General features: G+C 38.7%; 1 protein-coding gene across 1 annotated transcript in view; it reads left to right on the plus strand.

Moving 5' to 3' along the window:
- ROBO1 (roundabout guidance receptor 1) overlaps positions 1-27,622 on the plus strand; it is a 294,373-nt gene that overhangs the window by 226,233 nt on the left and 40,518 nt on the right. The window contains exons 8-17 of the mRNA XM_050971165.1: positions 5,345-5,469; positions 7,335-7,506; positions 9,989-10,194; positions 11,574-11,655; positions 11,810-11,978; positions 12,077-12,243; positions 15,302-15,423; positions 17,599-17,830; positions 18,832-18,953; positions 22,881-23,052. Of these exons, the coding sequence (XP_050827122.1) occupies positions 5,345-5,469; positions 7,335-7,506; positions 9,989-10,194; positions 11,574-11,655; positions 11,810-11,978; positions 12,077-12,243; positions 15,302-15,423; positions 17,599-17,830; positions 18,832-18,953; positions 22,881-23,052 (1,569 nt within the window). The remainder of the gene's footprint in view (positions 1-5,344; positions 5,470-7,334; positions 7,507-9,988; positions 10,195-11,573; positions 11,656-11,809; positions 11,979-12,076; positions 12,244-15,301; positions 15,424-17,598; positions 17,831-18,831; positions 18,954-22,880; positions 23,053-27,622) is intronic.

Raw genomic sequence — 27,622 nt, forward strand, 5'->3', positions numbered from 1 at the left:
GAGTGGATTTAATGATACCAATAGTCCCAGTGAGCTTGATAGGATTTCTGGAAAGAATAAGGCATTAAAAGATCACGTCACTAGACTGGAAACCACTTTTCTTTTGGTTTTTGTTCAGCAACTGGACACATCTTCCCTGAAAAGCCTTGCCTGTCAAGGAAATTATATGAAAGGCAAAAATATTATTCCTTTGGTAGTTGCGGTTTTACATGCGAACTTCCTGTCTTTACAAACAGGTTATTCCACCTAATTGCCATGTGAAAAGCCATGATTATCACAGGGAAAATTAATTTACTTTATAATTGAAAGTGGTGTCAAATAAAATGTGCTATAATAGAGGAAAAACTATTTGCTTCTCAGTTTTAGTAACCTTAGATATCAATAGGCTGTGAATCAAACTAAGAATGTGGTCTTTGTTGTAGATGTTGCTAATATTGTTGTTCTTTTAAACCACATGATATCCTTCTGACAGAATTGTTCAAATTTTTTCTATGAAACTTCACCCTTTGCCCTTTCCACAGATTTGCAACCAATGTGATGCCCTATTTCTACAGGGATTTATTTTCATGTATCAGTGTCCCCTCTGTTTTCACAGGTGGGCAAAAAAATATATTTGCTTGACAGGGTTATTTTTGACCCACAGTAAGAAATGTCTAATAAAAAGAAAAGGGGAAATTCAGCACTTAGAAGTTAATTTAATTTGTAGAAATACAATTGAGCACCCTGTTAGGCATTTTCCAGTGAGTTTACAGCAGAGGACTTGAGCAGCTCTTCACTGCTACTGAGAAGGCTGAACTTTCCTCTTCTTGGCACTACTCAACAAATAAAAAAAAATAATTTAGAGTTGCTTTCTCTGTGCAAGAATTTCATTCCATTAAGCCTCTTATCAGGCTGTTTCATGTACAGTGAGTGGTGTTTTGTGGAGAATCATTTCTAGTTCCAGGGCACGTCAGATTGCAAATTTAGTGAAGAGCTTTTCAGTTAAAAAGCAGCGGTTACTGGGAAATACAGACTCACACACGGACAAGAGCGGCTGGGAGCTGAATCCTGGGGAAGAGCAGATTTCTCTCAGGAATTCGTGTGTAGCTTTTCTTGGCCACTCCTCTTAGGAACTGTAGACTTACAAATAATCTGAACAGAGTAATGCACACTGGTTTTCTTTTTGAGAAATACCATTTAAAGAAGGCTCGTGCGCATCCAGAATAATTCTTTAAAACTCAAATTGTTGGAAAACAGTATTTTAAACTTCCTCTCTTTGAGATTACTTCCTTAAAAAAAAAAAGTCTCTTATAAAACTCAAATCTGTTTGATCTGGGTTTGGAATATGCAGTTGCAGGTTCTTGTCTTCAACATGTTCCAAATTCAGATATTCTATCTGATTCTCTTTCTGCTTCGTTTTTGTAATACACCTGGAGTCCTCTGGATTTATTAGAACAGGAGGCCAGGATTCCTCATGCCTAATGAATGTTGGCAAAGTGGATATTATTGGTTCCTGCATGTGTTTATCAGAGGATGGTGAATTGAGGGTGCTTAGCTACTCAGTATGAAAGAGTGTCCATGCTGAACAAGGGCTGGTTTATTCTCAGCATAAAGTGATAAGACCGAAGTGTAGCAAGCACTAAGGAATTATATATTTTTGAACCTTTACTGTAATTATCATCAATTAGCTTGTTTTAATTAACTTTTTTCTTTTTTTTTTTTTTTTGTCAGTATCTGTGTTTACTTTCAAATTACTACTGTTTTTTTTATTTTCAATCTGTTCTTTCCATCACTGATAGGAGGTGGGAGTACTTTCTAACATGCCTTTCCTTTATTAGCAAAGTTACTTTGCCAGGATCTGAGCCATTTCAAAGTTTATGAAAATTTTGAACTATGGTTGAAGGATAATTTAATATTTGATAATGTTTGATAATCATTTCCATTGAAAAATCTAATGCTATTTAATAAATGTTTTGTTTTGAATATTTTAATGAAATTCTGGTTTGGGGGACAAATAACAAGGTTAAGAATCTTTTTGAAACTTATTTTAATTGTGGTATATTTTGCATTTACAGTTTATTAGTGAGCCTTATGACCTTCACTCAGCAATCCTATACTAAAGAGATTTGTGTGTGGCCTAAATGCCTTAGCATATTATTCATTTTTTAAAAAACTTTTTTTTAACAGATACTAGTTTCAGAAAAATATATTCCATTTGTAAATGTTTGGATGGTTTAGAAAGGCTGTAAATATTACTGTTCCATTTCAGCAATGTTGCAGATTGATATTTACTGGAGATTTTAAGTTAATTTTGCCATGGAAAAATCTTGATGCAAATGAATAATATTAATGTGGGAAAAAAAATACTCAAGGTACATCAGTTCATTAGAAAGGCTTGGAGTAGAACCTAGACTGCCTGGCCAGTATTTCAGTCTGTTACCCATTTTCCTCTACCACCTACTTTTCAGTATGTGATAGAGACGGCTGTCTAAAAATCAAAATATAAAAATGTTGTTCAACATTATAAACCTATTTTTCATGTATCAGAATATGTGTTTGCTTTCCAAGGTCCTTACCAAGGATCCATTTTCTAATTTTTTTTTAATTTTGCCTTATTCTTTGCTTTGTTTTCATGTCTGTTCAATTTTATTTATTCCATGTTTTCTTTTTGTTTTGTTTTTGTTTTTAGTTGTGTCTGGTAAGTTGAAATTTTATTGGCCATCTTCTAGTCATCGTGTCACTGTGACGGGAACTTCTCCTCCCCTTCCCATCCATCCCCTTCCATGTCCTCCAACCACTCAGCTCCCATCTTTCACTTGTTATTGGCAAGACACATCGAACAGAATAAATTCTGCATGAAGTATGGGTAACTTAATGGCAAAGAGAAAGGTAATGGGTTGCAAATTTTCTGTCTGTCTTTATATGATGTGGCGAGTCAAGTCCTAATGTCTCCTTTCTTCAGTGACTGCATGGGTTGAACTTCAAAAGTTGTGTTTGGTTAAAAGGTTTCTAGGATAGAAGTTGTGACTTTCTTACGGGGATTTATTATTTTGACATCTTTTACAGTCTCATCATCACATACCACATGTATGTGACCCAAGGTGTGAAATCAAACTAAATGATACTAAAAAAAAGAGGCAGTGAAAAAGCTTTCAGTACATTTAACACAGAATGGAATTTAATAATAGTTTTACTTCAGTCTGTTTAATTCTTCTAACATTTAAGATAATAAGATTTCTATTATTTACCTTCATTGCAATAGATTTAGAATAATACATATATGGGCAATATGCATATATTTTTAGAGTCGTATCCATACAAAATATGTATTTAGAATAATACTTAGAGAAATATGTACCTGCTTATATTTCATAAATTCTACCATGGCTGCCTATAAGACTAAATTCCCCTTCCTTTTTGTGTTAAGTAGTCCCTGAATGGTCATCTTGATGTACTATAATCACAACCATCCAGCTATTTGTCCAGTGGTCAGAACCATTTTATTTTCTTTATGGTTGGACCTGTCCTTGAGTTCGACAAAACCTGAAATCTCATAAATCCTCTGCACTAGCACAGGGTTTAGAAACCCTCAGTTCCACATTGTGTGGCATTGTGTCAGAGGCTAGTACAGAACCTGCCAAGCCCTAAATTTAACTGTATGCTAAATTTATTCTCGTTACTAGAATCTAGCAGCGTAACAAAGGTGCTTCACCCTCATCTCCATTTCCCCCCCTCCATGCCTCACAGCCCCGTGGCAAACCCCCAGCCAGTTCTTCTTCCCTCCCTCTCAAATGAAACCTGCTGTCATGTCAAAGTCTTCCCACATCTTCTTCCGAGGTACTGGTTGAATGTTTCAGAACTTAATGAAGTCAGCTAATTACAGAAGGTCCACCTTAGCTTTGCTTTGCATAGTTTCTTATCTAAGGAAATGCTAGGAAAGGTAGCATTTGCATCCAAATGTAGACAATAGTGTTATGCTTCAAAAATTCCTCCCCCCTCAAAGGAGAGGCGTAGGAAGAATATATTCTGATATGAGCTCACCAGGGAGTAGACACAAGGCAAAGGGAACAGATAACTGCAAGAATTGGCCCACAGGAACACTGAAAGCATTTTTATTTTTTTAAAGGACTTAAGTGTTACTGAATTTATAGATAAAGCCACTACCACTTGATGTTTGCAAAACACATCTTTGAATTACATATTTTGCACTGTTTTACAAGGAAGATCTTGTGAAAACATCAATGCTTGCAAGGGAGAAAAAGGAAATTAATATCAAAATAATTTGGTTTCTTAAAGTCAGATACAAAACATCCCCTTTATTCTCAATCCAAAGACGGGGAAAAGCATAATTCGTTTCAGGCAGATGATCAGAAAAAATGGAAATTAATAAATAAATGGGCTTTAATTTAATGCACATTTTTCAAGAAGCAAGAGTTAACAGCATATAGAACATGCTAGATTTTTTTTCTGTGCTAGCATCACCAATGCCATGTATGCTGATTTTTATTTTTTTTTTTATGTGACTGACATGATTTTTTGACATTCTACTTACTGCTGGATGAAGGGGTTGTTGAAGTCAGTATAAATCAAACAATGCTGGCAGTATTTATAATGTTAGGCTGAGCAGATGTTTCAAATTTGCCTTCATTTGCATATATATTTTGTTTGAACATGCTCTTGCATATGTAAATGAGGAAGACATTTAGCTCTGCTGTTCCTTTAAAATCATTCCTTCTCAGTGTGTTTGAACTGGAGATTTTAAGTGGTTGTAATTTGAATAGTATTTCTTGGGCTTTTGACTTCAAGTTTTTTTTTTGAGATCATGACTACATCAATAGTCTCTTATATAAGCACTTAAGGGCTTTTTCTCTCCTCAGCTTTTCTAAGTCAGTGATGATGAGTTTTGTGTGTCTAAGCCTGAATTCATAGTTGCTCAGCAGTGTGTCTTGCGGCCCTTAACAAAGTGTGACCTCTGGGCCAGTTGTCCCTCAAAGATTTCTCCATTCTGGCTCGCAGCCCTGTTCCTCCTTTAAAAACCAAATTGTAGCAGGTTTGTTTGTATTGGTGACTGTTGCTCTGCAAGTTGTCTCATCAAGCTGGTGGGACTCATTTCCTTGCAGACTGGGTAAGCACTGAAAGCATATGTTGCACAGTCAGAGTTTTAACTGGGAGGTCCAGACAGAAAAGATGATCTGAGCGATGCTGCGGCTGTGGCTGCTAGAGACCAATGTGTCTTTGCGCTGCCTCTCCTTATTAAAGAAACTTCACTGTTCTGGTTTATACCATAAAAACTCAGGAGGCAAATTGTTCTTTCAAATCAGCTGATGGCAGTGTGATTGATTTGTTGCTGGTGTTTTACTTTCAGAGCCCCCACAGTTTGTTGTAAAGCCTCGAGACCAGGTGGCTGCCCTGGGGAGGACGGTGACTTTCCAGTGCGAAGCGACCGGGAACCCTCAGCCAGCCATCTTCTGGAGGAGAGAAGGGAGCCAGGTGAAACAGCCTTTCTGTCCTCCTTCCTGGCAGCTTCTTCAAGAAATGATTTCACATGACAGAAAAGTATTTTAGTTATTGTTTTAAAGACATGGAAAACAAGTCTAGAGCTTGGAGATGCTGGATACTTATTCTTTGCTTCTGAGGCATGTGCGTGCTAGGTTATGTCAGTTTTACTGGAAAATATCTAGGTTTTGCTGTCTCCTGTTTTCTCCATGAATGTAAAAATAAATTTGTGAATCAGCTAGAGACATTCCATGTTTCACTACTCTGATAATCTATTTCACCTAACAGGGAGAACTTTTGAAAAATGGAGAGATGACTTATGCTGAAATTTGGTAGAACCCCCAAACAATCCCAGATTTTCAGAAAGTTTGGCTCTGGGTTTATGGTGCAGCTGTTAGTTTGTCATGTGTTTTCGAGTTTCTGGCAAACTAAACTATTGGCTGCATTGGTCTGCATCACTGCATGGGTAGGACTCTGGTTCTGGGCTGAGGAGAACTACTTTGCAACTCCATCAGTTGACTGACAGACCATGCCTGAATAGATCACTTTTCCTCCCAACTTCCTTATTTGAATGGGAGGGAAAATTATTTTCATCTTCTTTGTAAAGGATCTTGAAAGCTAGTGGGTGAAACACAATATAGCACAGCAAGAGAATTGCAGTTTTCTTTCAGTCATCTTTTGAAGGAGGTATGTGACACAAAGTATGCTTTATTGGAAGGAAAGAAGGAATATAGGATTCTGGTTTTCCTGTGAATGAAGGAATGAATGGTGCAAGAGTATATGACAGGGTTCTTTGTGTTACAAAACAATAGGGCAGAGAAATTGAGAACACTTGGAGATGGACTTCTTTATTCCATTTGAAACATTTTTGTTGGAATACCTACATACAACTAGACTGCTGACCAAATTTAGATTATAATCTTCAGTGGTGTATATATAGCAGTATATTACTCATTTATTTTATTTATCTACTTTTTTATTTTATATTATTAATTTAGCCACAAGCTGTCTAGTACATCTTTTTTTTCTCCACTCATTTTTGACTCTGGTGAGTGTGACCACTTGTGATGATTGAGAGAAATAGAGGAGGTCAAGGGTAGGGCTTGCTAGAACTGGAGAACATTGTGTCCCATTCCTTTGGACAATTTTTGGAAATGCAAAATGAAGTTAGCCAAGAAAAAGAGATAAATATACCCTCTGTAATCCTAAAGTATTCTTATTTATAAGTTGTTCAGCCAGAGGTAGAAATTCAGCCCCCAAATGATTTTTGGTAAACACTGTGTACTTCATACCCAGACTATCTAAATAGGTATAGGATTTAATTCAGTATTATACAAATTTTCATAGAACACAAGCAATCTATTCAGAGAGACCTACAGAGCATCTCTTTTTTTAAAAACTGCTCCATTTGTAGAAAGGCAAAAGTTAAAGTACAGATAAGTAAACCACCATCTGCATTTAAATGAAAGCAAACGAATGCCCTGGAGCAAGTTCTAAAAAAGAACATTGAAGCAAATTACTGAGGTTCACCACAGTTGCTTGCACCATTGTAGGATCTGTACATTTCACATCTTCACTAGATTCTGTTACACTTGGTGCAAAGTCCAGTATTGATCTTAGAGAGTGTTAGAGCAATCTCAAAAGTCTAACTCAGTTCCATGTGCACATCTGCACCTATTTTACCATTAAAAAATCCTATGCACATTGTGGTATCGACAAGCTTAAGACATGAAGAGCTGAGTGTTTTCTGTATAATATGAAAAGATTAATTTGTTTAGCTATATTAAAGTTATGCATATTGATATTTGAATTTATATAACCTGTTTTTTTCCCCACTTCCTTTCCTGTACATCTTTTAGAATCTGCTTTTCTCATACCAGCCCCCTCAGTCATCCAGCCGATTTTCAGTTTCCCAGACTGGAGACCTCACCATCACCAATGTCCAGAGATCTGATGTGGGGTACTACATCTGCCAGACTTTAAATGTTGCAGGAAGTATCATAACAAAAGCCTACTTGGAAGTTACAGATGGTAATCATAGATTCATTTTATCGTTTCCAAGTTTTTGGTTTTTTTTATTTGAAGACAGCAGTGCGGTGATGTGACACTACTTTGAAATCTGTTTTGCATAAATGTGGATTGCATGTTTCTTTGAACATAAAAATCCTGGTTTGGCCATCTCTGTCAGGAGCCTACAATTCTGGATGATGTGTAACTCTATATTTCCATTTTGTATTTGTAAATATATTCAGTGTATGGATTTTTGTCAGATCTGTTAATTTTTATCTGACTCTTTTTTAGCTTCTCCCACTTGATTTAATTTCCTTTCAGATTGCTTGCTGCTTGGTTCTTTATCCCTTTTATTATGTAGCCATTTCCTTAGCCCTTTATTTACCTGTTTTTTCCCTGTTTCTAAATACTGTGTTTTAGCTAGGAAGAAAAAAAAAATTGACCTGTATGGAGATTAGCAGAATAACAGAAATTATATATCGCTTTTTAAGAGTAGTTAGGAAATAATTTTTACAAGATGAGAAAGCTACAGGGAGCATGACTACAAGAGGACTACAGCATGACTACAGACTACTAGTTTGAGGCCAGTTTGCCAATTATCAGAAATACTTCTTATTTTGAACAGTATAGATACAGAGGGAAAATACTAATCTTAACATTTACAGAGGAACAGGATAATAGAGAGAATTTGAGCAGAGGGAAGCTGTTTTCTGAGAAGCTTCCATAAAATAGCCCTTTGCCCTATAGAAAACATAGAAATAATAAACTACTAGAAACATGCAGTGAACCTGTAGTGTAAAATTGTTTATTTATCTCTCTCTCCCCCTGGATTGACATAGGAGGAATAGGGCTACATCCCTTCTGCCTCCTCACAAATTGTAAGCCACATTTACTAATCCTCTTTTTTCCATGTTTTCACTGGGGAGAAGGCCATGGCAGGGTGAGAAGTAAATTTACAGTTTTCTGCTAATGACCTATGCCATCTGAACTTGAAAATAATAATTTTAAATGCATTTTTTTAGTTATATGCTCTGGATTGATCTGATGAGTAGGTGTTTTTTTATAATGTCTTGAGACAGTTTTTGGTAATTCTATAGAAGTGAAGGCAGAATAAGCTGAATATTTGTAAAGGTATTAGAATGACTTTATGAATGGTTTTCTTAAAGGTAGGAGGAGTTGCCATCAACTTCAGTGGCCTTAAATCAGCCATGAATTTCAGTGTCATTAGATTTCTCCTATAAAGAACAGATCAGTCAACTCCTTACCTTTGCCAACTGCAAAATTCTTTACAAACTTGTCAAAGTCAAATGCAAATTATAAGTAGGGTTATTTTGTTTGTCTCTGCAGAGAAGAATTGCAATGGCCTTAAAGTGTGTAGCAACAGGCTGGGACAAGAGCTAAAGGATAAATAATACAGTTGAAAAATGAGTGTCATTTGAACAGGCAAATGAAATTATGGGAGTTGGAATTTACCCAAAAACAGTGCTAACATCCTGTCTGTTGTTATGAAAAGTAATTTAGAAATATCTAATGTTCAAAAATTATCAGAACTTCAGGTTTATATTTCAGCTACCAAACCAGTTTTTAAGTTACGTGAGCCCCATGCCACTGCTGAACAGATTTATGACATTTAAAATTATGGCTAAAGCAGATCCCCAAAACACAACAAGGTAACTTTTACCTCTATTCTGGATAATGGAATACTCACAATTCCTTTTTTCAGTAAGAATACTCACTCTTTCCGATACTGAGAGTTTATATTTTGTTGTGCAGTATAATTAAATAACCCATCAATAGCACTTAATTTCCATTATGTGAAAGATGAATTAAATTGACATAGACAATGGGATTGTGGGATTTTCTTTGTGGCTCTGAAGTCCTCATAAAATTCAGAAACTACTGGAAAACTATTTCACAGAAGAAGGAACTTTCCTTAGGAACTTTCCCAAATGGTTCTATCCATTTGTGTTAGCTTTACCCTACTGCTGGGCATCTCATGATTACAACACAGCACCAAGATGAGCTGGTGGCACATAAAAAATGGTTATTTAAGCAGTAGGTATTTGTGAGGTTACCCCCTGATTGCCTACCTCCTTTTTCTCTGTCTTTAAATGCTGCAAGTATGAGCTGTGTTACACAGGCCTGGCAGTGATGAAAGATGAAGAAGGTGAAATCTGTGCCTTGCCAAAGAATCTGGGAAGTCCTTTCTTTTCCCATTATCACTTCATAAAGACATTGGACTTGGAGAATGCCTGGAGGATAGCAGTGTGTAATATGCAATCCTTTCTCTGTTCTGAAAATATTGTGTTATGTATCATTTTAAACATCCCTAGCTGTGCAACATTATAATGCACCCTGCCCTGAATCATGCATGCCTCCAACTTTAATTACTTGTTTAATTATTTTTAGCTTGTTTCAAAGCCTCAAGCAAGTGCTGTTGCTTAGATGGTTAGAAAATTGCTTCCAGTTGCAGAGATGTCTTTCCTGTTGTTCCTCCTGGCAGTGATTGCGGACCGGCCGCCCCCTGTCATTCGGCAGGGTCCTGTGAATCAGACTGTAGCTGTGGATGGTACTCTGGTACTGAGCTGTGTGGCCACAGGCACTTTAATGCCCACTATCCTCTGGAAAAAGGATGGGATCCTCATTTCCACCCAAGACTCTCGCATCAAGCAGCTGGAGACAGGAGCGCTGCAGATCAGATATGCCAAGGTAGCCTGAACTGGCAAATGGGTTTTCTTGTCTTGTTACATTTTGTGCTTCCACCTCCAGGCATTTTTGATGTAGTAAAGCCTATGTTTAGAATTAATGAAAGGTTGCATAAATGTACTAAAATATTTGATACTTCATATTTTCAGATAGTACATTCTTTATGCTTAACACTGCCTAGGGCGCATTATTTTCATAACGAGAAATGCTCTAAAGAGGTATTAATTAAGGGAATTATTTGGCACTTTAAACATAAAGGGGAGTGTATTTTAGTAAGACAAATCATTACATTATTTGGGCTTTAGCACTAATAGATTAAAATGATCTAGTTAATTCAAATGTTTGTAAAGAAAACCTTTGTTTAGCATATTCAGTAATAGAACCACGTACACAGCTTTTTCATAAGAGCTTTTAGTGTTTAAACATGCTCACTCATCAGTGTAACATAGCTTAAAATGGTTAACCTGACAAATGCCTGACTTCCTCAGGGACTTATAGTACCTGGCCAGTATTGCTGTTTAACACTTTAAAATGTTCTGAAAAGTGAAGTTGTAGCATACTAGATATTCTCTGCTATCTTTTCTGTGGTTCGAAATGAAGTTTTCTTTTTCTTTTTTTTTTTTATGATTAGGCTGAATACATCACTTTATCATATTCCCTAGAGTTGCCCTGCTGCCAGCTACAAGTTAGACTGGCTTAGAGCTTGAATCTCTGATTTTTGATCTCTTCTGTTCAGTTCATTGTTGAGGCTGGAACCTGAGGAGGATAACATTTCTTTTTTTGGGGGAAAAAAAAAGAAAACACTTTTGAAATGTGATTAAGTCACATATGGACAAATAATCCAACACAGAGAACTGGATGATGATAGCATATGGAGATTCTTTTTTGGGTCTGCTGTAGAGTGAAATTTATACTAACACAGGGAGCCCCATATGTACCCTGTGCAATATTTAAGCTTTGCTTTAAGGATGACACATTCTCCAGTGCTCCAGTCCTGATAAATCCCTGGGCACTATTTAAGTAGAAGGTTGACAGTTGCATGGGGTCTTGTCATCCGAGTTCCTTCTCAATTTAGTTGTTAGGACCTTTACAGAGTAAGGAATGAATGCTACAGGATATGGCCTTCAGTTTGCTCATTACAGAATAGTTAACATTAAATTAGAATCTGCATTTCTGGTTCTTTTGTGACTGCTCAGAAATGAACACCCATTTTTGCTTTGTCAAAACCATAACTTCTAATAGAAGGAGTTTCTGCTGCAAAGTTTTTGCAGGCTAATACCTTTTTCCATATTCATGGGGGAACGTGGAGAGCTGAAATTGCTTTTCTAGCCCACTGAGTGCCTGATTGTTTCAAATATTGATTCTTCCCTTCTCCCGTTCAGCTGGGCGACACCGGCCGCTACACCTGCATTGCCTCAACCCCGAGTGGCGAAGCCACGTGGAGCGCGTTCATAGAGGTCCAAGGTAACTCCATGAGGAGCAAAGACATGAAGGAAAAGCAGAAATTGAAATGTAGAACTTATCTGACTCTGTCATAAATTGCCAGTGCAGATGTGAGCAGCATTTAGCTTACAGCTGCTTCCTGTCCACACTCAGCGTTTCTCTCTCCTTTTGTCAGAGTTTGGAGTCCCAGTGCAGCCACCAAGACCCACTGACCCAAACTTGATTCCTAGTGCTCCATCAAAGCCTGAGGTTACAGATGTCAGCAGAAACACAGTAACATTGTCATGGCAACCTAATTTGAATTCAGGTGCAACACCAACCTCTTACATAATTGAGGCCTTCAGGTATGTGAGTCTCGAGTGATATTGCTGTCTCTATGTTTACGTGTAATGTGTTGCTAAAGAACCACGTGCTAACCTGCTGTTGTGTGTTTTATCCTTAGCCATGCATCAGGGAGCAGCTGGCAAACTGTAGCTGAGAATGTGAAAACTGAGAGTTTTGCAGTTAAAGGGCTAAAACCTAATGCAATTTATCTCTTCCTTGTGAGAGCAGCTAATGCATATGGGCTGAGCGACCCAAGCCAAATATCTGATCCAGTGAAAACTCAAGGTAAGTTTTTGATACTGAACATTTTGGGTGTCCATAGCAGCTGTCACAAGTTGGCTAAGCAATACCAGATGCAGGAATAATGGTAGCTTTGGACTGTCTACCTATCTTGGCTATAATATATACTACAGTAAAATACAGTGCTTAAACTTGCATTTCTCTGTAACATAGACTCTGACAGCATGTTGCATTGCCTAAGGGAACCCTAGTATCTCTTATCCAAAGGTAGTTAGAACTTGCAGAAAAGCTCTTGCTAGCAACCAAAGTAATCCCTGTGTTTTTGAGTTCTCATACAAATCCTCAAATTCCATGGAAATGTTATTACTATGTCCAGTGAATCAAATAAGGCTTAAGACCGAGGCAGGGAGAGAAACAGCATGTAATCTAAGTTGATTTCTGCTGCAATAGGAAAGAGAAAAGTTGAAAATTTGAAGGAATTTGGCATCATGAACCAGTAAAGAGGTTTTGGCAGTATGTTACAAGTGTTTCCATAGTACAACTGTTGGAAGTAAAATAGGGTAGAAAGCAGCGCTTACAGATAGCCAAGTGGAAGAAAAGTCTGGGTAGAAGTGAATGAAGGAGTCATCCTCTGACTCCAGCTGTGACTGAAGTCCAGCTATGGATTGAGTCCAGCTATGTAAAATTAAAACTATCTTAGTGTTGACTGTAGCCAGTAAATGACACTTAGGGTGATGTACAAGGAATAATGCATTGCAGCTCTGAAGCCTGCATTTTCCCAGTAGAAAAGCTTAGGTTCTTATAAAGGGGAAAAATAGACACACTCTTTTTCAAAGAAAAAGTGATTGATAGAGATTGTATTTTTGTTTGTTTGTTTTTCTTATCTCCCTACTTACTGGAGAAATTGACCAACTGGCCTATTAAGAGTGTCTGTGTTGTATGTTTGTTTCTTTGTTTGTGTAAGTAAGCACATGTTGGTTTTTGAAAGGAAGTTCTCTAACGGAAACAAAGTGTTTTTCTTTGGTGACTTCTCATGTTTTCTGTAGTTGGTCTGAAAGCAAGTCTCTCTCATGTCCCCTGGGGAGTGACCAGTTTCACATTGCTGTCTTTTGGCATTATGCATTTCTCCTGCTGGCTGACAATTTCAGTGGATATGTATGGACAGCAGAGTCGCAGCCCCATGGAAAATCAGGATTGCACAGGTTCCCAAGTCTGTTACCAGGGAGAGATTTAATAACCTTTTAGTGATTCCTGATTTCTGGGAATAGAGCTGCACAAGCCTGTTTTTCATGTAGGGTAGTTTCATTTTTGGAGATGAGAAGTATTGTGTCTGTCCCAAACTAACTGATTACTGACCTGATTCTGAGAAACAGCAAATGTTCTGTTCAGTCAGCTGAATGGTTTATAATGACTTGGAAAAGCTTCACTGTTCTTTGGGTACCTAGTAGAGCTGAAAACCCAACAGCTGCACAATGCCTCGGTGAAAACAACAACTAACACATAAAATTTTCTCCAATTTTAAGAAATGTGTCAAAAGTGTTGAGTGTCAAGTCCTTTAGACCAGTTCTGCTCTTCTTCCAATATAATTTCATTTCTGTTTAAGTTGTGGTCTAGCTAAGAAAGTTCAGAAATTTCCAGTTGGCTTTTGTCATGAGGGTGGTATAGTCTGGTCCTGACTGCTTGTTCATTCCACAAACCAAGATGAAGGTAGGTTACTGCCTTCAGTGCCTTCATCCCTTCTGCACTGCCTCCCTAGTGCCTTCATCTTCACACTTTACAGACATTAACAACCTCATTCCTGGGTGTTTTCACTGACAGTCCCTGTCTTGGAAGCTTGGAGCCAAAACAAGAGAGCACATGCATCATTTTATAGCACAGATGTGCAAATGGCTGAGCCTGGGAATAGTTTGATCCATATTGTGGATGACTCATCCCTTCTGACTAGCAAAGCTAGAACTAATTATTCCACTGGCTTTCCTGTTACATTCTGAGCAGGGTGATATTTAGGCAATGCTCCCAAACAGAAGCTTTTATCTTTGATGCTTTCAAACTTTGGGAGGAGGGAAATCCTGTGATAATGGACTGTTTGCAGAACATACTACATGGGGATATAGCAGTGACTCAGTGGAGGATTTTTTGGTTTTGTTCTTTTGTTATTACCCATGTTGCTTGCTAAGAATCCAGATTTGTCACTCACTGACTACACATTAGTCACATTAACCTCAGTAGTAATCACTGCAAGTACTTTTCATGAATTTCCAGTCACAGAATTTCAGTCGTAGTCAGCATGGCATTTGTTTAAAATAAGGTGATCAAGGAGTGAGATGTGAACCTAGAACAGAAACTGTTACTCTGCTTTCCACAGTACGTGTTTTAGATACCCTCTTAGTGATTACCCTGTAAATTTTACACGTCTGACAGTCATTCCATTTCAGTTAAATGTGCTTTCCAAGGGTTCAATATACAAAAAATATGTGTTTTCGTCATACTATTGCATGTTTTGAGAGGAATTTGTCCCTTCATGCATATGAATATTCCTTCCATCTACAGGATAGACCAAATATCAGACAATCCAGATTGCCCTCAACTGGGCTCTGCCTCCTGTTTACAGAAGCCTCTTGCCATTAGAGAAGCTGCAGCCACATGACTAATTTATCTTTTCTCTGCTGTTAACATTATTTTGTAGTAACACCAAGTAAGTTTGTCATGAATTTATCTAAAGATGCAGCTTCTGCTTTTGCTGTTCTTTATAGGTTTCCTGATCTCTTGGAATTGGCAGTGGGCAATAGAATGTTTTCCCAGCAGGAAAGAATAAAGATGCTGCTGTAGCCATTTACCACAGCTGTCCCTGAGTGTGGTGTGTCTTTTTGTGCAGCATTACCCTGACATTTCTGTCAATGCAGTGTCTTGAGTTGGTACCTACACATTGGTGATTTGCTCAAGAAAATGCTTCATGTAGTTTTTTCTGACATGATTTGGAAGTACTTAGGTTCAACTTCATTATTGAACCATCATAAACTTTCTGACATACTAATTTGTATTTGCCTGTACTTATTTCAACAATCATGTGTACTTGTGAGAATGGAATCTTAAATTATTGCAGATGTTCCACCAACAAGTCAAGGTGTGGATCACAAGCAGGTCCAGAGGGAGCTGGGTGATGTGGTGCTACACCTGCACAACCCTACTATCCTTTCTTCCTCCTCGATCGAAGTTCACTGGACTGTGAGTACAAACCTGTACCCTGCTGCTGGTTTCATGTGCTGCTGAGATGTCCTGCTTCCACTGCAGTGGGGTCACACTCTAAGAAGCTGAGTAGTTTGTATGCTTGCAAATGTTTTTCCCTGGGAAAAGTGTGACTTGGGCTTTGCTTTTTCATTAAATTTTACCCATTTTCTCCATCTTTGTCTCCATAGAGAGTGCTGTTTACAATGGGGTGAGGGTTTCAGAGTCCTCCTCTGGAACCTGAAGGACCTCCTCAGTCATAGCTTTTGAAGCCTTTCCACTGCTTTCAGCAGGACATGAGTCAGTCCCTTAATGAGACAACAAGGGCAATTCCCTGTCTGTCAGTCACCTGTAGGGAGACACTGCATCATTCTGTTTGGAAGTGTTACCTCCCTGCTACAGACACACTGACAAACACACCCACATCAGGTAGCCTGCTCTGAACCTCTCCTTTCCTGTGGTGCCCTGAGTACACCTGGTGCAGGGAGAAGAGGTAAAAAAGGCAATGCCATATTGATGTTGCCCTGGCAGCAGGAAAGCAGAAGGTTGGCCACGTGGAGGACATAGCAGAGGAGCTGAGAGAGTGAGGAATGTAACTCAATAATCAGTTTGAAAATGGAATGCAGAATTATGGAAAAGTTGGGGATGTAATTATACCATAGACAAAAATAAAACTATAAGGAGTGAGCTTTGAGGTCTTTGTGGGACTTCCATCTGAACATTCCAATATATTGGCAGGGGTGGTGTGGCACAGCACGGGCTGTAGCTCCTGCCATGCCATAGCAGAATATTTTGAACAGGAACAAAAGACATTTTGACTTTGTAGAACAGTCACAGCCCAAAAAAATCCTGACCTACACCCAGGGCTCCTCGATGCTGCAATAATGTCTGCTGTGTTGCACAGTAATTACACTCTCACCTGCAGTATGGCCACCTGCAGCAGGCAATCTCCTGTTTTAAACTAATGCATTAAAACATCTTTGAGGTTCCTAGCAAATTTTGTTTGACCTTTACTTACAGAACAACCTTTTCCAGACAAGCAGCTTTTGTCAGTCTCTTGGGTGGCCTGTGGCTTCTCTGCAATTTCAAAAATAAGCATTACCTCAGTTTCAGCTAACACATGCATTCTTTATGTGATTATTAAAAATGAAATGTGTTGCTCTTTGGAATAAAATTGCAAGCACACACTTTTATTATATCATTGTATGAGATTTTTGAAAACAGGAAAATCTGATGCACTTTAAAAATTTTATTGTGGTTGTTATTGGACTTCCTTATTCATCAGAAATTGAAACCAGCAGTTAAAATGATAGTGAGTGCTCCACAAAAGATCAGTTGTATAAGGTAGCTCTCTGTTTCTGCTATAGCCAAACATATTGGACCTGCCCTTGATTACACTCAGTTCTCTTTCTCCACACATTTAGTATAGAATTGCCTTAGTTTGAAAAGCACTCAGGACCACTGAGCATCAGCTTGATTTGCTTTTCCAAGCCTCATCCATGTTACCATACTGAGTTTTATGTTCCCTCTTGCAACCTAGCCATTTTCTTCTGGCAGAGGGCCTCCCACTCAGTGAGCGGACACGGGGGAAGTCTTTGGAGAGCTCTGCCCTCTGACAGAGCCCAGCCACAGCCACAGTGCCAGCTGGCCACCCACTCAATTTGCTCTCCCCAGAAAGGAGCAGCCAGGAAGCAGTGCTCATTTCACGGGTTTTGGGAAGTTTCCACACCTCAGGAGAGATGACAGGCTCTCTCTTTGATCTCCATATTCATCACCCTGAGCCTTGGCACTGCAGATCTCCCTTTCTCCATGGGTCCAGCCCTGCTCTCCAGATTCAGCTGGGCAGCAGTCTGACCTGTGCAAAGCTTTTTTGCTCCATGGATGCAGAGACTGTTCATTTCATGGAGCTGGGGCGTATTGTACAGCTTCGTTATCCCCCTTTAATGCCTGCCTAAATCCAGGGAAACCAGCACAGTTCTACCAGCATCAAAGAGATTAATGCACTGTGAGTCAGGCCTGTAATTTGCTGTAATGCAAGGAGCCTGTATCTGCTTTGGCAGTGATGTTTGCTTTGAGTAGCACGAGGGATAGTCCAGGGGCCGTGCACGGTGTCATGGGCATCACCCTGGTTCCTGTCTGTTTATGGATGTGTTCTGTGTTCTGCTGTCTTGCCAGGTGGACCAGCAATCCCAGTATATTCAAGGGTATAAAATTCTGTACCGGCCTACACCAGCATCCTATGGAGAATCAGAGTGGTTGATCTTTGAAGTGAGGACTCCCACCAAAAACAGTGTTATCATTCCGGAGCTGAAGAAAGGTGTAAACTACGAAATCAAGGCCCGCCCTTTCTTTAATGAGTTTCAGGGAGCAGACAGTGAAGTGAAATTTGCAAAGACCCTGGAAGAAGGCAAGTAGGAGCTAGACTGTCTTCATCTTTCCTTTTTGAAGTAGCAGCCTGGCCGGCTTTCCTCTGATATGTTCATTATTTGATCTTGTTTGAAGTGCATGCTGTTTGAGAGCAGCAATCTGTGGCAGAGGAGACTGATCATTATGTGAATTGTTTGGTGACACAGAAGTAAATATTCTGAGCCAGGCATGAGAGACAGAGGCAGAGGGATGTGCAAAAATCCCCTCCAACACACAATGAGAAATGTGCTTTTTTATCTTCCCTGCAGTGTGTGCACTCCTCCCTGCTGAGTTCATGGGCTGGTCACAAGTGACTTCTGTCAGATTCAAGCACTTGCTAATCACTATCTTGAGTAGATAGCAGACACCACAGAAATCATCAAAGCAGTGTAGCTGGGGGAATGAAAACCATGGTTTTTAGAAGGCTTTTATATGTGGATCAATCAGAGAGACAAAATGGAAAGATGAATGAGGGCAACAGATAGAGTGGACTAAATTATGTATTTCCATCTCATACATGTGCTAAAAAGGTTCATAAAGCTCTTCCTTTTGTTGCTGCACAGGCATGATAAGTATGCAAGGTGGCCACTGCCTCTGAATAGGGATTTTGGTGCTTCTGCTAGGATGGGCAGCCTTTCCCTTTCTATCTTGCTCCCCCATCAGAAATGCTGTGTAGCTCCAGTTTATTGCTGCATGTGGTTCAAAAGGTGTGCATAGCTGCATTCATCCTAAGCATCAGCTAAGCATCCACTTTTTAGGAGGATTATTTCAAATTCAAAACGTAAATTATTATCATAAATATGTTAATACTAACACATTATGTCCAGATTTTTGTGAGTTTATGTATTACTCATTTTTTACACGCTTGAGGAACTGAGATTTAGACTGGGGACTATATAGGATTTATTTTTCAAAACTGTTGATCCTGGGTGAGCTGATTTGACTTAAACTCACTTGTGGGTGTGACACCTAACCATTCAATCCTTCTTTCCAAACAAACAGCTCCCAGCGCTCCACCTCAGAGCGTTTCAGTGACTAAGAACGATGGGAACGGGACAGCAATCGTGGTCACCTGGCAGCCACCCCCGGAGGACAACCAGAACGGGATGGTTCAAGAGTATAAGGTACTGCTGGCACGGCTCGGTCCCCTGGCCAGGCACTGAGGGAAGGGCTGTTCGTGGATGCTTGGCTCCATCTTCTGGTTACTCCGAGAAAATGGGAGAGAAAGGCGCTGCTTGGAGTCAAACTCCATATCTAGGGATTCTGCCTAGGTGGTGTCAGACAATTAAAACAGCCTCCATAAATCAAAGCAAAGGGTCAACACTCTTAATTAAAACTGCTCCTGCCTTGCCTCCATTAAGACTTGGGAAGAGCACACACAAGGAGAGATGGAATCATACCTGTTTGAGAACCACTTTGTGACTCTAAGACACTGGCCAAGGTAGTAAATATAAACAGGCTTAATGAGTTGAAAAGCTCTGGGATAATAATTAACAGTGTTAAGATCTGAGTAAATTATGCATAACTGGGTAGTTAAAACAAATGGAAAACTTTCAAGGAAAGAATGATAATAAATCTATTACTGCATAGAAATTTTTTCTTTTCTTTCAAACACAGTTCTAATTATGTTATTTAATTTTAAACAAATTGAAAGTACATTAAAAATCTTTATTGTTTGTCATTCATTTATGAACACAGACTGTATTTGCATTTCAAATTTTTTGGTGATAATTTACATAGCAAAGTAAATGAAGTTTATTTTTCCTAAGCAAGCTAGAGATGTTTTAAATGTAGATATCAAGTAAGCTTTGTAACCATGGAAGGGCAGGAGCTTTGGTTTTAGCCCCCTGCAAATGCACATTATTGAGAAAATCTTTTAAATGGGAATGTCTTGACTATTTTTTAGGTTTAAACACAGTGCTATAAACCTATATTCCTAGCCATCAAAACTCATTCTGATTTTGTTTTCTTCTCAGTAAAAATGGGCAAGGGAAGAGATTTGTAAGCTTCATGGTCGATTTAGAATGATAAAACCCTTTTCAGAACCTGGTCAACTGGTAAAATAAAATCTTTTTATGACCTAGTTTCATATATATAATACAATGTAATTGGAAAAAATACTTGTGAAGTTATTTTATTTAAAGCCAGACCTTGAGAATTATTCACAACAAGAAACTGAATCAGAGGCATGTTAAGGTTGCAATGACACAATGATAAAAGTCAGAAAATGCACATTTCTGAGTGGATATAACCCATACCCCATCTCCCAAATCCCAGGATTTTGAGGTGACGGGTTCCCAGGTGCTGGAGCAAGCACACTGTAGTGCTTATTTAGCAGTAGTTGGCACAGTGGCACATTTTTCATCTGTATTTGTGGCATTGATGCCGTTGTTTTCCTTTGTGCTTTTTACCATGGACAAAAAAAACAACATTAAAAAATTATCTGTGAAAATATGTATGCCATTCCTACTGAAGGTGCTATATGTAATTACTGCTTTTGTAAAAAAAGCTACTTAAATGCAGAACTGATGATGTTAGATTAAGAACTAATAACAAGAAAAAAATTCAAATAGAAGACTTGTGAAATTTTCACTTTTCTCTTCCCCTTTTATTTTTCTTTCTTCTCTTTTCTCTCAGAAAATAAAAAGAAAAAAAAAAGGTATGCATATGTGGGGCAGTTCATTATGTTCTCAGCAGCTCAGATCAAAGGCAGGAGTGTACCTACTTTAATTAAAGGATAAAATAAATAGGAAGAAGGATACTATCTTAATTGAAGAATTGTCAGTAGCATACACAAAACCCCAGAAATTCAAATTCACAGCAGTTAGAAATTCTCTTGTTCTACTAATTCTCTCTTCCCTTACGTGCCTGTTATAATGTGAATTCATTCTTTTTTTATGGCATTCTATTTTATTTTCACTTGCCTATTTATTTTACAGTCAAAGGTAGGATGGCAAGTACTGAACAACTTGATGTTTGACCTGACATTCTTGTTTCATGCACTTCTCCATGTACTTGTGCTCCTAAGAACAAAAGCTTTTTTTTTCTGAATTAGTAGTTCATGACTACAAGTACATAATGAAATAAATGTTTCATTGCTTGCACATGTACCATTTTACAATGCAGCAGTGATAATTTCTGTGAAATTGACTTAAATCCAAATGTAGATTTGAGTCTTTTGTTCGTCACTTAATTGAGTTCTTATTTATGTAAGAGCATTTTTGAACCAATCCTGTAGGATTCAAGAGCAGTATTAGTAGTAGTTTTACCCCTAGCACTGATTGAAACAGTCTCTATGTAGTATCGGAACACAAAAAGGAGATTCTCTTCATGTGCTCTGACTTGCTCTGCAGCAGCACTTACACATATCCTGTGCTGGTATTCAATTTCAAAGGAACTTAAAATGCATTTCACATCCTCACAGTGTCCCAGTAGCCTTGTTGCAGTCTGTGGCATCCAGAGGAGGAAAAAGGGTCTTTATAATGTCCTGAAGGTGAGATAAAATTTCCAGTGTCCAGGCAGAAAGGGCTGTACAGAAGGGGCTGTAGCAATTGTTCTGCACGTGAAAGTCTATCCCCCTCACCTGGCAGTCTCCACAGCAGCAGAATTGCCCGGGGGATTTAAAGCAGCTATCTGGGTACTAAATCTTTTAGGAGCTCCATATGTTGAAAGCAAAATCTTCCCTCCCGTGTACAATCGGCCCAGGCTCTGATATGCTGCTGTTCTCAGCCAAGTTTGCTTCTTTACAGATAAAGTATTGAGTTTAGCTAATTTAACTCTCTGAATAAATGTTTTTTGTAGAGCGATACATTTGTGGAAAGGGCACAAAAAGGAAATAGGCACAGCTTCATGACTTTTTTAGCAGATGTAGATTAGATGCTACTTCACCTTGAATAGCAGTTGGGAGTTCAGCCATCCTCCTAAAAGCATTGGCCACATCAGTGGTTCAGGCCTAAAGAGATATAGATATCTCATCATATTGTTTCTCCTGGCCATTTAATGTCACTGATGTAATATATTAGGTTGTGATTTGAAGTCACTAGACCTGTATCTTGGTCTCAACCAAAAAATGAGATCTGATATCGTGTTGTTGTCGCAATTAGAAGACAGCATACAGCATATCACTCAATATTTGCCCCTTGCTGCCATCTAAAAAAAAAACAAAAAACAAAAAAAAAGCAAAACCCAAAACCATTTGGATTCCAGCATGACATCAGTTCTCTTAAGATGTCATGTGATGAAAGACTTCCTTGTGCACCTGAGTGACACATAATTCCTGAAGAAGAGAATTGCAAATCCATTTAACTGAATGCTCTTACTTTGTGGTTTATGTGAACAGCTCTTGGCTGTGGGGCTTCCCTCATTTCTTCTGTGCTTGTAGTTTCATTAGCACTTGTTGAACTCTAAATGAATTGTGATAAACTCATCAAATAATGGTAGTGTAAAAGCAGCAACCCCTGGACGAAGGGAGGAAATGAAGCATTTGATTCTATGTTATTAGAAGGTTAATTAATTACTTTATTATATTATTTTTACTGTATTACACTACATCTAAACTGAAACTGCACAAGCACTTAACTCCACTGAACAAAATTTTGTGACTGTTTGCTGACCAACAGTCTGGAGACATGCTTGGCCCTGATAAGCCAAGGAAACAAAACACCATCACTTTGGGTAAACAGTCTCCATTTTGCATTCGACTTTGGCACAACACAGGAGCAGCAAACGAGATAAGAATTGTTTCTTCTTTCTCTGAGGTTCCTCACTGCGATTCTCAGAAAATATCTTTGGGAAGTTGTGCCTTGCTTTTCTCTGGGAAGAGAAATGCAGCCACATAATGGTAGCAGTGGGAGCAGGTCATTGGAACAAGAAGTGTCTTTTCAGTACTCATAGAGGGTCTAGGACAGCAATCCACAACTGCAGATGTTAGAACAGTGCCAAAGTGTAAACTCCTTCACCCAGAAGGAAAGAATGGGTCAACTTCCCTTCTCCTTCCCCTTCAGAGCTGAATTTTGACCACTGACCTGTGCCATGCATTTGCTTCCCTGCAGGTTTGGTGCCTTGGCAACGAGAGCCGATACCACATAAACAAGACAGTGGATGGCACCACCTTCTCCGTGGTCATCCCCTCCCTCGTGCCCGGCATCCGATACAGCGTGGAGGTGGCTGCCAGCACTGGGGCAGGACCTGGGGTGAAAAGTGATCCCCAGTTTATCCAGCTAGGTAAGCTTCCTGGTAATCCTGCCTCTTGGTGTGGGTGATTTCTGTTTGTTTGCTTTCGTCTTTTATGGCTCCAGAAATACTTTCAAGACAAGTGAAATAGATAGTGTTACTTGATCTCAGGAATAGCAGGATTTGGCATTTCTGGTTTTCAACTTGCCTTAGAACTGCATTCTAAAGGTGGGATTAAAACAACACAGGGGTGTTTTTAAATCTCCCAGTTCAGCAGTGCTTTTTAGTTGTTGACTTTTCAAAGTGAATTTTCACCCTTAAAAACTTGTAGGGGAGAATGAATCACTAGGTGTTGATCCACTTTAGGATGTAATTTGTCTTGACCAGATTTTATCACTATAGAAGCAGAAAAAACAGGCATCTTAAAATTAGGCACAATAAATATCAACTATGTGTGAAAGGTAGTAAATAACCTGAGTACAGGAAAAAAAGATGTACACAAATGATTTACTAAAATTTGACCTTTTACTCTCCTTTACACCAAACACTGCTGTCATAAACGTTGACCAGGGACATTGCTCCTGGATGTTTCTGGGAAAAATGCATCTTTGCTATTGGCTAGCTGAAGATTATTTAAAACAGCTTCAAGTATAGTCATATGCTGCTTTATAGTATGCCTGGAGCAAAATACCTTCTCATTACACTGTATAATTATGAAAGCAAGCTCAGCATGTTGCTTTGGACTTTATGTCCTGTCTGTCTCTGTATCATTAGTAGATCTACCTTCTTATTTCACTTGTTGTATTTAAAAATCTATAATTAAGAGCATGTGAAAACAAGACAGAGCAACTAATATGGAAAATTACTTGTACATTTCCTTGGGTATTAAAAGGAATGCCATCTTTAGCTTAATTAAATTAGACAGGTATATGATCCCAAATTACATTGATGGAGATTTTACAATAAAATTGCACAGCTTGTATGATATTCCATTAATATGGAATTATTACAGGAAAACCATTTAGTTATTTGTTGGATTGTTCCTTTCTACAGCCAGCTACCATTCACAGCTTTTCTACAGCCAGTCAAAATCAAGCTTATTCTATATGGCTTAGGTTTTGAAAATTCTGCATTAGTGAGATTTATGAGGATAACCTCAAATCTTCAAAGCCAAGGACTCCAATACCACTTTTTTTTACCTTTTGTCTGATGATATGCAAATTCCAGTGGAAGGTGAATTTTATAATGGAACTTAATCACTTTGAGGTGTGTGAAGTGGAAAAAGAAACAAATTAGATTGTCAGGGTAAGGTTTTTGCCCACTTCTGGCCTTGATTGTTACTATGTTAGAAAGCAAGAAGAGACCCCACACCTTGAAAGGTGTTCAGATGTGCAAGTCTGGTAGAATGCACATATTTCCCCATGGTTGGAGTTCGCTTTCACTGCTTCCCTCCAATTCAGTGGCATGGCCAAATCTAGATGTATTTTAGTAAATCCCATAATTTGGTTGTTACGTGGCAAAGATGTGGGGACAGGAGTCTTGTGGAAATCCATGCCACAAAGAAACAGAATGATGAAATGTCTAGATGGTGCCACAACCCTTTCAGCAACTGCAGGAGGCTGCTGAAAATTAGTGCTTAAATTTAAATGTTAGCACAGAACAGCCTAAATCATCCAGGTAGAAGAATGGCTGCAGTTTATTCAACTCTGCCCTGTGATGCAAGTTCTTCTCCAGCCCCCTCAAGGAATTGGATTCCTAGTTCTTAGAAGTGCTCCCAGCGTGGGGGTGGAGCAGAGTTTTTTGGGTAGCTTTCTGAAGAGAGAAAATTAATTTGTTGATGTCATCAGTTGGCACTTTTCACCAGCAATAAATTACATTGTTACAGAGAGAGGGAAGGGAGGCCAGGGAGGGGGAGGAAAGAGGACTAAGATGCTCCTTGTAGAAGGTTTGAAACAGTCCTGACACACTGTGTGTATGTGCTGTAAAAACTGTGTGACAGCTTCAAGTTACTGTATTTCTGACCCTGCTCCCAACTATTCCTTCAGGGAATCTTCTCCTGATACCTGAATTAGTGCAATCCTTCATTAAAAAAAAATATATATATATATATATTTAAATATATATTTATATGTTTTCACACATGGAAATATATATATATTTAAATATATATAAATATATATATATATTTCCATGTGTGAAAACAGAATATACTGTGTGATTCTGAGGTTCACTTTTTAAATAAGAACTTCTCATTAAAATCCAATGTTTGTCTCCTTGTCATGTGTTTTTGGTACTAAAAGATGAGACTGGGCCGTGGCTGGGTCTCCTCGTTGAGCCTGTGTGGGATGGTCCCAGGTTTGTGACTCTGGGACATGCCTGGGCAGAGCCTCAGCCGGGTGTGTGACAGGAGGAAGTGTCACCTTTCCGGGGCAGCCTTCCAGGAGGAGAGGGGAGGCCAGGAGGCGTTGGGTTCCCCGGGAGCTGGGGCGTGCAGTCGCAGTCCCACGCATCAGCTGAGCTGTGATAAATGACCTTGGGCACGCTCTTAACCTGTTACAAAGACAGGTACAAATTGTAATCTCCGAGCTCTTTCATTTCCCACCTCTCTGCTGACATGAAGCAGCTCACTGAGCTGTGGTACCCCAGGCTTCCCGTGCCACCAGGGACGAGCCAACGAAATAACTTGCTTGTTATTCATAAAATCATGAGGTCCAATGAAAAATTATGTGTCTCCTTAAAACACCCTGCAGGAAGCATCTGGATTTTCCTCTTGGCTTTTGAATGACCTTTTAATGCTTTTCTCTGGAATTCCAAGGACTGAAAAAAATGTTTGTTTGTTTGTTTGTTTTAAAAGATATTTTACATAAAGAAAGACTGCAAAAGTTTTGGTGTTAAGGAAAAAAAGTTCATGAGACCTAGCCACAGCTCACTACATTATTAAAGACATTGTTTACAAAAATTGTTTACAAAAATGCTCTGTACAGAAAGATAAGAATTAGAATTTTTTTGCTGATCTGTAGTGCAGCTTTTGTAGAGTGATGGGACACTGCCTGTGGTAGCTTGGCAGCATTACCTATGCTTGTTGACAGGTAAGTAGTAACATTGGAACTTGTGATGTATTTGTTTCTGGTACCAGCTCTGAGAAGCCTCACAAGTGCAGTTGTTACTCTTAAACACATAATTTGTGTGAATATATGGTGTGCAGTTATTTATTAAGAGATGTCTGCACAATTACTGTAACTGTTGAGTGTATTATTCAACCAGAGGGTGTCTCAAGTGTACAAAACACAAGAAAGTCTCATTGAATCTTTATTATTCTAACTGTTTAGTATAGAAGATGTGATTTGTGAACTAGCTAGCATGCCTTCAGGTTATTATTCTGTCAGCTCTTAAGGTACTTTGAATGTGATAGTTGTGAGGGGTTTTTTGTTGATATTTTTGTTTGTGGTCTGCAAACAACTTAAGAGAGTAATCTTTATTAATACCCCTCACAGCAAACCCTTTCAAATCAGGTTGGTGCTGGCACCTCAGGCTGTATGTTATAAGACTGAAGTGTACAATTGATATTTTGTCTGTCTGGGAAACATCTGGAAAGGAGACAAAATAGCATATTCTTACCTTGGTAATATTTCACCAAATAATTTTCATATTGCATCATGCACATATATTTGAGAGAACACTCAAACAATAGGTTACAGGTTTCAGGTGTTTTGCAAGTTTTTAATTGCCAGAATTAACAATGTCAACACCATTGACATTTATATATTCCTACTCAGTAGTTGTACATTTTGTACACTGAATGAGACATACATATGGAAGAGTACCATTCCATAGGTTATACTTGTACAAAGCAAAGTTAAGTGCTTGCCCACCTGTCAACCTGGAATTTCTTGTATTTTTGGAATCTTTGGTGTTCCAGTCATAAATGGATATTAATATTTTATTTATTATTTAGCAACTTGAATGTTAGTTTTCACATTATTATTATTTATATGAATATTTAACACTACAGAATTAGAGGTTCCAGTTCCTCTCTATGTAAATTCTAATTAGTTTCCATTGAAGTTTGAAACTTGGAGCTTCAAGACATTCAAATCAAGTAGCTTGGGAGCAATAGCCACAGCAACATTATCTGTGATTAAAAAGCAAGCTCTTATCTTGGGGTAGAAGAAGGGATGAGTCACTGTGATAATATGCTGGTTTCAGGGAGCTGTGGGATCAGCCTGCTCCAACAACTCTGAGGCATTTCCAAGTCCATTAAATGCTGAGGCTGCTGCTCTGGCAGTAGGGTGCACTTTGCCATAGAATGTTTATGTTCCCTTATTGTTTTGGCACATCTCCCTGAAGAGTGCAAGCAGGAACAGGAATGTTCATGATGAACCATTTATATATCAGTCAAAGCTGCAGAAATTCCCTTGGATTAAGAAAAACTAGGGTTTTTTTTTTTAGTTCAAGAGTTTTTTCCAAGACTGATCATTCAGGATCTCACTGGGCTATTAGGGAGAGGGAAGATGCCCTTCTCAAAGAAAGGCTTCCAAGATAATGTTCCTGTAAGTGTTTAGTGGTGAGGAGGTCACAAAATTTCATTCTCTTTATATTTAGCTTGCTTTCTATTTTTGAA

Source organism: Serinus canaria, chromosome 1 (genome assembly GCF_022539315.1).
Source record: "Serinus canaria isolate serCan28SL12 chromosome 1, serCan2020, whole genome shotgun sequence".
NCBI classification, from domain to species: domain Eukaryota; kingdom Metazoa; phylum Chordata; class Aves; order Passeriformes; family Fringillidae; genus Serinus; species Serinus canaria.